This window comes from Xenopus laevis, chromosome 1S, assembly GCF_017654675.1.
Source record: "Xenopus laevis strain J_2021 chromosome 1S, Xenopus_laevis_v10.1, whole genome shotgun sequence".
Classification (NCBI taxonomy): domain Eukaryota; kingdom Metazoa; phylum Chordata; class Amphibia; order Anura; family Pipidae; genus Xenopus; species Xenopus laevis.
Window position 1 is genome coordinate 118130932 of NC_054372.1, and position 12678 is coordinate 118143609.

A 12678-nucleotide genomic window follows, 5' to 3' on the forward strand; every position below is an offset into this window, starting at 1 on the left:
GTGTGCTCTGGGAACATTAGTTGGGTGTTAATTAACCATTATATAAAATGCCTTATCTTGTATAATTGAGTTATTCATTCTCCTTTGCTTTCTATCTCTTTGTGGTATTCAGAAAGGACTGTGATGGAAAGAAGAGATCCAAACTAATGGATGACCTGGAGAAGCTGCTTCATGGCAATGTGAAAAGTGTGAGTAATGTCCAATAGTTGGGGTGGAAGAAAGAACATTAAATGTGACTTAGATAGTCAGGAATGATTGCTTTTCTCACTTAAAATCAATGTATCACAGCCTGCTAATGCATGGAAGAAGTCTGCTTAATTAGATTGTATATTATGATTAAATGTGCATCTCAGTAATATATATAATTTAAGCACATGAAAACAGCTTGAAGCTATAGATTGTATTAATCGTTTCACAAGGAGTGCTTATTTTGACTGTGTGATATTACAGTACACTAAGGGGGAAATGTAATAAAATTCACAAAGAGCAAAACTCTAACACCTGCTCTTTAATCTTGTTAAATATTTTATCAAAAAAAATGGTTTGTGATTGGGAAATTTTTTTACATACACTATGAATGTTCGCAAAAGCAATTTGGTCACAAAACTTTGCGTTGAGGTCTTCAGTCAGTCACAAATGTCGCAAACATGGTCGCTAACGTTCACAAAGGTGTTTACGAACATTTCTTGCGCTACTGAAACATATTACATTCCCCCATTAAAGTCTTAAAATTCATGCTTTCCCTAAAACATCAATAGTTTTGACACCTTAATGTACATGGTTTTAGGTGCACCTCTCCCCTAAAAAAGGATCGAAAATGTGTTTTAAAAATAAATTAGTTATTTAGTTTGGGTATATTAAAGAATGACAGATGAATAATACTGAACTAGTGTATTTCATTGCTAGCTGTTAATCTATGGGGAGTGGATACATCAAGTACATGCTTTTGATTACCACTAAAACTTTGCAGTTGTGAACATTAATCAAATATGTTTTGTAAATTCTGGATTTGGATTTGTTTACAAAATAACCTTTGTTAAAACAAAAATGTGACAGACAAAGTGTTTTCACAAAAACAGTGCTAACATAGAAACTAGCCAGGAGGTAGCATTTTATGCCATGTTAATATTTCTTCCTAAGTGCTGCAAGCTCTGGTGTATGTTTACCCCTCACAATGTTGGTTCCAAAGTGGGCATAGTAGAGTTGCATTTCAGTCATCATACAGCTTGCAGGTACCTCAATGAGTCCTTATTTCTAGACAAATCGTCATGTTTCTGAACAATACATTCGACTTTTTAGCTTCTTCCAGTGATGTGATAATCGTTCCGACATTGATTTTCCTGACTTGAACAATGCATCTCCATTACTTTCCTTTGATTTTTCTTCTGCCCTGTCCCCACTAATGAATAAAACTAAAGGCACTGTGTCTGCTTTTTGCATACTAAAGGTTAAACTTGAGAGTATGCCTTTGTTCAGCAGTAAATCAGTTTATTGATTTGCACTGCCCCCATTCCTCTAATAAATAAGGCTAGTTGCATTAAGTTCCAGTTGATCGTTTCTGTTAATTGTTTTAAGCAGGGATGCACAAACACCTGCTCAGCTGTTAAAATATCAGAAAAAGTTAAAGATTTGTGCAGAAAGGCAAATTCTGTACACAACACATTCTAAATTATTAACATATTTTTAGAGAACCAATATTTTTGGCAGCGCTGTAAAATAAATATATTTATACAAAGAACATACTTAATTACATACATTGCGACCAGTAACAGATACAAAAAGGTGAAGAAGGCCCTGCTCAAAAGAGCTTACAATCTAAAAGGGGAGGGAGTTAATACACAAGGTGTGGATTGGGCAAGATCAGAAATAAGCAAGATGAGAGGTGTAGCATATGTTGTTGCATTTGGTAGCTAAACAGAATGAGGGTAGGCTTCTCTAAATAAATGTTTTAAGAGATCTTTTAAAAGCAGAAAGGTTGGGAGAAAGTCGGACAGACTAGGGGGAGAGAATTCCATAGAAGGGGTGCAGCCATTGCAAAGTCTTGAATTTGAGCATGTGAAGAGAGGAGAGTTGAGGAGCTGGTCAGTAGAGGAGCATAGTAAGCGGTTGGTTGGTTGAGTGTCTAGTTTAGGTATTACTTCATTAATGCAACTGGGCCTTTTTGTTTGGAAACAAACATGCAGGTGCAGAGACTTGGTTATTTATATTTCTTTTATGAGGCGTGTACATTAGTTGCAAGCATAGTTGTTAGGGATACACCAAATCCAGGATTCAGTTTGAGAATAAGCTAGGATTCTATCTTTTAGAGCAGAATGTGGATTCAGCCAAATCCAAGTGCCTGGTAGGACCGAATCCTAAAATAGTGGATTTGGTGCATCGCTAATAGTTGAGGTGTTTTAAGATAGAACATCAGTCCTTTCTTATACCTACATGGTCACCATGAGATGAAAAAGGAAGGTATTTGTTAAGGAGGTGCTTCCCCTTAAATTAAATCTTAGTATGTTATAGAATGGCTTATGCTAAACAGCTTTGGCCTTCATTATTTCTTTCTTTTTTTTTTTTTTTTTATAGTTTTTTAATTATTTGCTTTGTTCAGCATGATATACATGTTTCAGCATGATTAGCTAAATGATGCCGAAAAAAGCCAAATCCTGGCTTAATACCTGAGCCCAATCCTGGATTCGGTGCATCCCTAGACTCTTTCCAGCTTTTTAATAGGGTCATTGACAACATTTGAAAAACAAATGCTCTGTTAGGCTACATATTTTGTTATTGTCTTCTCCTTTTTTTTTTCCAGTCTCATATTCAAATCAAACCATGGTCGTTAGGGTAATTTGGACCCTAGCAACAAGTTTGCTGAAATTGCAAACTGGAGAGCTGTTGAATTAAAAAGCTAAATAACTCAAAAAACACTATAATAAAAATGAACAGTTGCAAATTGTCTCAGAATATCACTCTCTATATCATAGTCAAAGTTTATTTGAAGGTGAACAACCCTTTAAACATATGCATGGGGACTCATGTCTTTCCAAAATGCAATACTTCACACACACTTTACAACTTGTATAAATAATATTGCATGCTCTAACTAAAGGTACATACTGCTGATAAGCCAGAATTAGCAGCCTATGTAACACCCAGTCTTGTATGTATACTTTATTACTCATAAATCCTAAACACAGGCATATAGATGCTTCTTTTACAAGTCTCAAAATTAGGTTAAATCAATATTGAAATAAAACAGTGATGTAAATTTCCCACTTACACTCATTACAAACTTGTCAAAGTTAGTAAACCCAGATTCCCTCATATTGTATGAGTAAACAAATCATTCATGAGATGCACTATAATATCCTGGTGTGCCTCCTCCATGTCCCGAGTGTCTTCTCACCCGTTCCACTGACCCACATGGCCTTCCTTTTGTCCGTAGTCACAGATGCTATTCTAAGTCGAGGGCTGGATTCATTTTGTGTTTTTTGTTTCCCCCACAGATTGCTTTTGCTCATGACACAACCCGTGTTATCCAGTGTTACATACAACATGGAAACGAGGAACGAAGACAACAAGTTTTTGAAGAACTTAAAGGTTTTTTTTTTTCTCCCTTTTTCTGTGACTACTGTACTTGTACTTTTTTTCTCAGCTGACTACTTTTATATTGTGTCTGTGTATAGCTAGTAGTGTCATATGTAGTCTAATTAAAGTTCAAGGAAAGCCAAAATATTATGTTTTTTTTCTCAGTGCGCATTTTTAAAGAAAACTGTGCTGCCCCATGCCCCAAAAACTGTCTACACTACTTTTTCTTACCTTTCAGTCATCATTACAGGTATGGGATCTGTTATCCAGAATGCTCGGGACCTGGGGTTTTCCGGATAACGTATCTTTCTGTAATTTGGGTCTTCATGCCTTAAGTCTACTAGAAATTAATTTAAACATTAAATAAACCCAATAGGCTGGTTTTGCTTCCAAAAAGGATCAATTATATCTTAGTTGGGTTCAAGTACAAGCTACTGTTTTATTATTACAGAGAAAAAGGAAATCATTTTTAAAAATTGGAGTCTATGGGAGACCTGTACTTGGGTTATCTACATGTTAAGTAGAGTAAAATTCAGTTTTACGCTACTGCGTATTTGCAAATACTTGGGACACCAAGTAAAATGCTTGTGCAGAAATTACACAGTTTTCCTCCAGGCTGGTGCAGTTTTCTACAAACTAGAGGGTGCCTAACATTTTGGCACCCATCAGTACAATGTGCTTTAACTTCCTCGACTTTTTACCTCAGTAACTTTGTGTAGCTGTCATTCTCTTTACTTGTATTGAATACTGACTCTGAACATGAAATATGTCTATAAAATGTGTTTATAAAATATGCCTACAAAAAATAAATAGTAGTATGTTAAGTGGCATTCAATGCTTTTGTTTTGAAAAAGTAAACATTTCTGTTTAGTTACATTTTGTGTTTCTTTTGTCATGCAGAACATATAGTAGACTTGAGTAAGTCAAAGTATGCCAGAAATATTGTGAGAAAATTTCTGATGTATGGGTAAGTTTGGCAAAATAAAAAAAAACTTTACAAACTGGATGATAACCTTTAAATAAGTGGCCCTCAAACTGCAGAGCTTGCTCCATTGGGGTGAGGGGGGCTTGGGGCAGTGACAAAGGGGGCTCTGCCTAAATGCTAGTTAGTGTGAGAAATCCATAATTATAGGATTTGGATAGTATTGTATCCTCCACAATAGATTTGACCGAATACTGAATTAAATATACCGGTATGCAAAACAATGCATCTTCTGTAAACCAACAACTTGTTGCTTTCAGTTATTTTTAAATGAAGTGCTTTACAGAGATTAGCCATCAGTCTTATCCTAGGTGGAACTTACAGTCTAAGGTTAATATCATAGTGAATTAACTGAACCTTGTACAGGTGATCTGTTATCTGAAATACTTCAGAGCTGGGCTTTTTGGATAAGGGGGTTTCTTCAAAATTTGGATCTCCATACCTTAATTGTACTCTAAAACATTGCAAATTGGAATTATTTTGCCACCAATGTTAATTTATGCAGCTTAGCCACCATCAAGTGCAATAGTTTTAAAAAAGCGAGTTGTTCAAGTGACCTCCCCATAATTTGTTGTTTTCTGAATATCAGGTTTCCTGATAAGTGGAAGAGGTTAAATCACAAGAGTTTCCATGTGTAAATCATGCAGAGAATTAATATTCTGTATACACACACACTAGCCTATATATGAAATTATTTTTTATTTTTATAGATTATGCATTTTCCTTTCAGTACTTATAATAATACCTGGACCATCATAGTGCAGTTATAGATTGTTGTGAAAAAGTCATAGTTAAAGTCTGTCTTTGTCTGGGAATCTCTTATGGTTGTCCTGGTTCTGACTTTACATGCCACAAGGCATGCCTGTGTCCTCATTCAAGGTATTTCATTGCCAGAATTAGTGTGTTGAGAGTTGAGTAGAAGGAATTCTGTGTAACACTGTGTGCAGTGAATAAAATTTAAAAAAAAAACTGAAGAATAACAATCCAATATGTAGTCTATCAGACATAATTCTAAATGAATACTGCAACATATTTTAATCTAACCTTTTCACATTGCCAGGTCAAAAGCCCAAGTGGCTGAAATAATTAAGAGTTTTAAAGGGCAAGTGAAAAAACTACTCCGGCATTCAGAAGCTTCATACATTGTGGAGTATGCCTACAATCATAAAGCCATCTTGGAACAGAGAAACATGCTCTGCGAAGAGCTTTATGGGAACACATTCCGCTTCTATAAGGTAAGAAGCCATGGAAACACAGGTATACTCACCAAACCTGCACATAATTGTAACCCATTTATATTACAGAGCAAGATCCCGGTAGTGGGTTTTAATCTCTAATTTTTATTTTATTGCAGTCAACTGTTCACCCATCTCTAGAGCAGGTATTGGAAGCTCAGCCAGAAAAGAAGGACTCTATCTTGGATGAAATGAAACAGATACTGGTGCCTCTAGCCCAAAAGTAAGTCCCTCATTTCTTGAGATATGTAAAGATGGGTCTTTTGGGAGCTGTGATCAGCTTTAAACAAAGTACTTTCAGGGATAAACAGTCACAGAGCGAGCTGTTCATTTTACTAATCTAGTATTTCTAAATGTGTTTAAGGGCCCATGTTGTACATTGTAGTTAACTTTGAAAAAATTGTAACACAGTGTTATGTTTTTTAGGACATGCGCTTAGTATTATATTTGACTAAATTTGTCAGTGTGGTGTTTGCAGATAAAGGTCTTTTGAATTGGTTCAACTAGACTTATTACTCCTCCATCCTGCTGTAATGAAACGGGCAGGGAAATACACACCTTACTGATCAAAGGAAGTTTATAAATTCAACAACTATTACAACCGCTTTTCATCCATTTTTGGATATAATTGTGTAGAAACCATTCCTAAATAATGACTGAAGATGCATAAATAATGAATGATACTAATGTTTTAAAAATAATAGCAATACACAATTATTTTTTAGGATGGAGTAATTATTGAATAATTTGATCTCTGTGTTTTAGGGAGGCTGTTATTAAACATTCGCTGGTGCATAAAGTTTTCCTAGACTTTTTTGTTCATGCAAGTCCCAAAATACGATCTGTAAGTACATACTGGAATTGCTAGTTTATATCTGTTTTTTTTTTCTTGTAAGGTGTGTCAGAGTTCATATGTGCATGTATCTTTTTAATAGCTTTAAATGTATTTGCAGCCATACAATTCACATGTTTATTTTATTTCTCTTACTACCCACATGCTGTTTTACTCCTAAGTGATATTGGTATATATTTATATATACCAATATCTTTATATATTTTTATTATAAATATATTGTTGAAGTTACTTTGCAGCTGTGTAATAGGCCTGCAGACTTATTTTGGTGTATTATAATAAAGGGAATAATGTTCCCTCTGTTTTAAATTATAAGGGGAAGTCATTAAAGGGATCATGTCATGGGAAAAATGAATCCGTTAATAGTGCTGCTCCAGCAGAATTCTGCACTGAAATCCATTTCTCAAAAGAGCAAACAGATTTTTTTATATTCAATTTTGAAATCTGACATGGGGCTAGACATTTTGTCAATTTCCCAGCTGCCCCAAGTCATGTGACTTGTGCTCTGATAAACTTCAATCACTCTTTACTGCTGTACTGCAAGTTAGAGTGATATCACCCCCTCCCTTTCCCCCCCCCACCAGCAGCCAAACAAAAGAACAATGGGAAGGTAACCAGATAACAGCTCCCTAACACAAGATAACAGCTCCCTGGTAGATCTAAGAACAACACTCAATAGGAAAAACCCATGTCCCACTGAGACACATTCAGTTATATTGAGAAGGAAAAACAGCAGCCTGCCAGAAAGCATTTCTCTCCTAAAGTGCAGGCACAAGTCACATGACTTGGGGCAGCTGGGAAAATGACAAAATGTCTAGCCCCATGTCAGATTTCAAAATTGAATATAAAAAAATGTTTGCTCTTTTGAGAAATGGATTTCAGTGCAGAATTATGCTGGAGTAGCACTATTAACTGATGCGTTTTGAAAAAAACATATTTTCGGATGACAGGATCCCTTTAAGGAGTTCCCTGACTATATCATAAGGTGGTGGAACGCCAATGTGACTTATGATATCCTCATACAACACTGTGTACGTTAGTCTTTATAATGCACACATTTCAGTCACGTGATAAAAATTACATCACTAAGCACCAATTATAGCTTGTGACATCATCTTTAAGTACAGTTTATGATGTTAAAATTAGCAAGATATTAATGGCTCTTAAAGGAATTGTTCAATATAAACATAAAAACATAGATAGGCTGTGCAAAAATGTAATGTATAAAGGCTGGAGTGACTGGATGTCTAATATAATAGCCAGAACACTACTTCCTGCTTTGCAGTGCTCTTGGTTTCTATTGATTTCTATTGGTTACCAGGCAGTAACCAATCAGTGACTTGAGGGGGGGGGCACATGAGTCATAACATTTTGCTTTTGAGTCTGACCTGCATGCTAAGGATCAATTGCAAACTCACTGAACAGTTATGTCCCATGTGGCCCCCCTTAAAGCCGCTGACTAACCCAGAGTAAGAGAGCTGAAAAGCAGGAAGTAGTGTTCTGGCTATTATGTTAGACATCCAATCACTCCAGCCTTTATACATTACATTTTTGGCTAACTAACTATATTGAAAACATTTTACAATAGAGGCATACATTATAGGGCTGTTTATTTATCTTGCTGGCATTTTATCCTGTAGACATTCTTTCTGCTGTCCATGCCTCAGGAATTGACTCATTTTTTATTGTCTTTTCTTCTGGTATTAGGGAGTACTTAAAAATACTGATGATAGAAAACCATATGCTTTCCATTTATGGTAATAGGGAATTGAAGATTTATTGTGACACAATACTTGTACTTCAAAGAAGTATTGGATATCCTAGTGCACTACCAAAGCAGTCCATACACTGAATGCATCAATCCTTTTTGAAGGTGTACCGCCTGCTTGAATATTCTAATACAAGTGGAAAGGAGAGCACTCCAACTAGCAGGTTTACTGCTAAAGTGAGGTTTATTTCAGACTAACTGACACAACATGTTTCAGGATCAAACTGGTGCCCTTTCTCAAGTGTGTCAAGACTTGTATTTCATTGCCCCAAGCTCTTTGTGACCTTAAATACTGGCCTCTTTGTGAGGACAAGCCTTTTCTGCTGGAATAGTATGTTTCCCTGTTCTTACTTGTTCCTTTCTTTAGCCTTTGCATTTCACTTCTCCAAGTATAGTTGTTCATTGTTCAATCCTAGACTAGGGGAGTGTTTTAGTGTCTATAACATAAAGACATCTTGTGTCCTTTTTTCTTAACAGGAAATGATTGAAGCTATCAGAGAAGCTGCAATGTATATGTTACATACCCATGATGGTGCCAGAGTTGGAATGCACTGTTTATGGCATGGCACCCCAAAGGTACAGTACATCTATGGTAAAAATAGAAAAATTGCCTTTTAACTAGGGATGGACCGAATCCACTATTTTGGATTCGGCCAAACCCCCGAATCCTTTGCGAAAGATTTGTCCGAATCCAAACCCTAATTTGCATATGCAAATTAGCGGTAGGAAGGGAAAATTGTTTACGTCCTTGTTATGGGGCAAAGTCACGCAATTTCCCTCCCGCCCTAATTTGCATATGCAAATTAGGATCGGATTCAGTTAGGCCAGGTAGAAGGATTCGGCCGAATCCTGCTGAAAAAGCCTGAATCCCGAACCGAATCGTGGATTCAGTGCATCCCTACTTTTAACATACTTTTTCTAATACGTTCGTTGTGCGTCGCGGTAATTGAAGTTGGATTTAGTTGAATGTTAACATCAGAGTACTCCACAGAGACCAGAGTGGAGTTCAGCATAAGGTTAAATGTTTTATTTACATAGATTATCAGTGTTTCATTTCCAGTTTGAGTTCCTTTCCGTCACCATCCATTTTCGATACTGCTAATTTTAAGAGAGCAATAAACAAGCATAGACAAATAAATTACAAATCTAGTACTTCTCCAGGTGCAGTTATTCCCTGGGAGAAATAGTTACAAATGAGACTGTCCCTGTAAACTAGGAACAATCCACATCAATGTATTGTGTCACTATGTTTTCTACTTTTTTTTTTGTAGGATCGAAAAGTAATTGCAAAAACCATGAAGACATTTGTTGAAAAAATTGCCACAGTAAGTGAAACATATACTGGTATTTCAATTTGGGCTCCTAGTAATTGGTATCACCAGTTTAATTAAGAATCTCCATGACTTGGGGCAGCTGGGAAATTGATTTATCTAGCCCCATGTCAGATTTCAAAATTGAATATAAAAAATCTGTTTGCTCTTTTGAGAAATGGATTTCAGTGCAGAATTCTGAGCAGCACGATTAACTGATTCATTTTGAAAAAAAAATTTTTTTTTTTCCCATGACAGTATCCCTTTAAATTTCTCTCCATTTTAGGGGGAATTTTCTCATCTTGTCCTGCTGGCAATGTTTGATTGTGTGGATGACACCAAGTTATTAAAACAGTTAATTATTTCTGTGAGTATTAATCTTATTTTTTTTTTCTCTTTTGGTGGTATTTGTTTTTTCTAACTTCACACTTCAGAATTTCGGAAACATAAGCAAGGGTTAATAATTATGGTTGATTAAAGATGCATTTCCTATCACCCTGAACAGTGAACCATCCAGCTGTAATGTGCTATAGGCCAGTGCTATCTAAATGTCTTGACTATCAACTCCTGTTCTTCCAACCAATTGAATGTTTTCTTTGATTATTCTTCCTGCAGCTGTCTGAACAAAGTGTATAACTAATTGGTTCCTATGTGTTACTGCTCCTGCCCAGTAAAATGTCTGAACAATGAAACTGTATAGCTGCACAAAATCATTTTCCTCCTCTACTTGCCTGCAGTTGACTTTAGTATCTTATTATTAGAAAATTGAGTATTCGCTACAGATATGGGACCTGTTAACAGAATGCTCAGGATCCAGGTCTCTCCATAATTTTGAACGCCATACTACAAAGCTGCTAAAAAATCATTTGAACATGAATTTAACCCAATATAATTGTTTTGCATCCAATGAGGACTAATTCTTTCTTAGACCAATCAAAAAACAAATTCTTATTTTCTGTATCTCTTGCAATAAAATATTGATGGTTAAGGGCATGTATTTTGGGACCCGTGCATAATATCCTCCAGTGCTGGTGACAAAACCTTTGCATTGATGTCTGTGTGAATTGCTGGTGGTAGAACATTTGAATTGGATAGGCATCAGAATTTGCCACATTCTGCATCTTCCGGCGCTTACACGATTCAAATGTTTCACTTCTGTCAATGTACAATGACACCACTGCAAAGTTTTTTTTTTTTTCTAATATCTTGATATGGTATATGTCATCTGTGTCATATGATCTATTGCAACTTGTGAATTATAGTAAATCTGATGTACCCCCTGATGTAAAATATAAGATACTAGAAATGACCTTGGAGTTCTTTGACCTATGTAAAAGCATTTTAGACTTATGCCTTTATACTGTGTGACCATAGAACTCATTGGTATTGAATATACTTATATTGTACAATAGAGGGTACATTAAGCCTATATGAGGGTGTCCACAAGGTAGACGAGCAGCAGAAAATCAGTAACTTCTCATCCCCCATGCCATGTCTTGACTTTTTGTAGAAGCCTTGTTAAGATTTTATTTATTTGAATTTTGGGTAATGCTGTATTTATATGACATGTATTTTTACAGATTACTGTAGTGGAAATAATGGACTAGGAGGGCTTAAGCACAGCAAGCAGAATATTTATTTTACCCAACCACGTCATATACCATCTTGGAATATACTTTTAGCTTTATCGTCCTTTTTGTGTTTTTCAAAAACATTTATTCTGGCACAGTGAGTACTGGGAACAGTGACAGGACTGAGCAGATGGCAGCAAGAGAGATTAATAAAAAAAAAAAGGGCCTCTTGCTTCAAGTCATTGGCAGAATACTTCTATACACCCGAGCAATTAGCATTTATTAATATCTACATAGCATGTGTTAGGAACACAAGATCTTAATAACAATAGTAACAACTGATATTTCAAAATGATCAGCTATGTGCCTCTAAATATTCGTACTAATTTTCCGAGAAACTGATTTAAGTAGTGTGCCTAGAATAAAGCTTTATAGAAAAATATACAAAATAAATGCTAGTGTTTCAAAGTCAAGTTCACAGTTATGTTATAGATTAGCTTATAGATTTAGCCTTATACATAAACCTGTCTCTGGAGCTGGGGCCATAAATATTTCTGGTAAGGCCAAGGGCAGCCATCAGTCCCTCAGCTGGACAGCCCTCCTATACATAGAAATGGTCTATGGCCATTTGCAACTAGGCTTCCTTTTACTAATTTTTTACAAATTTTTCCTTTTTTTTCTTTTTTTTTAACCACAGTTTGTATGTCTGGAAGACAATCAAGGGATAATATTAAAACTAATATTATTATTATTATTAACATATATATTAAAATATTTTTAGAACACCGACATATTCCAAATCGCTGTACAATTAATGGGTTTATACGAAGAAAATACAGAATTACATACATAGTGACCAGTAACAAATACAAAGGTGAAGGGGGCCCTGCCCAAAAGAGTTTACAATCTAAAAGATTCTAATCCAGAGATAAGCAAATAACCCTAGCAACCAGATTTGACATGATAAAAATATATATAAACAAATGTGTGCCCAAAACTAAATCTCATTGTTACTTTCTCTTCATGCTGCTTTTTCATTCGATTAGATTTGGAAGTGAGTATTGCCTGACTGCAAATGTCAATTCCTTTTATGAAATGACAGAACTGATACACAAATGAAACAGTGAGCAATAAGGCATGCAAGATTTGTCAGTGGCATTTATTATGGGCAGTCACACTGAGCTGCCTCTTGGTTGTTATTGCCGTGCCGTCACATTGTGAGGCCCATTTATCATAGTCCAAATTTATTCTATTATTTTTCTCTGATCAAATCCGCACAGGTTTTTCCCCCTTATTTATTAATACATTTTCCGGAAAATTTCCTGTGCAGGAAAAAAACTGAAAAATCATGAAATTTTTTTCGGATTTTCCACCCAAAAAAACACT

At 35.7% G+C, this 12678-nt stretch overlaps 1 protein-coding gene across 2 annotated transcripts in view; it reads left to right on the forward strand.

Moving 5' to 3' along the window:
• The window catches only part of pum3.S (pumilio RNA binding family member 3 S homeolog), a 30507-nt gene that overhangs the window by 9251 nt on the left and 8578 nt on the right, over positions 1 to 12678 (forward strand). For both annotated transcript variants that reach the window (XM_018241610.2, NM_001093059.1), the window contains 9 exon segments: positions 113 to 188; positions 3492 to 3585; positions 4474 to 4540; positions 5616 to 5790; positions 5910 to 6013; positions 6556 to 6634; positions 8889 to 8987; positions 9683 to 9736; positions 10008 to 10088. In XM_018241610.2, coding sequence (XP_018097099.1) covers positions 113 to 188; positions 3492 to 3585; positions 4474 to 4540; positions 5616 to 5790; positions 5910 to 6013; positions 6556 to 6634; positions 8889 to 8987; positions 9683 to 9736; positions 10008 to 10088 — 829 coding nt within the window.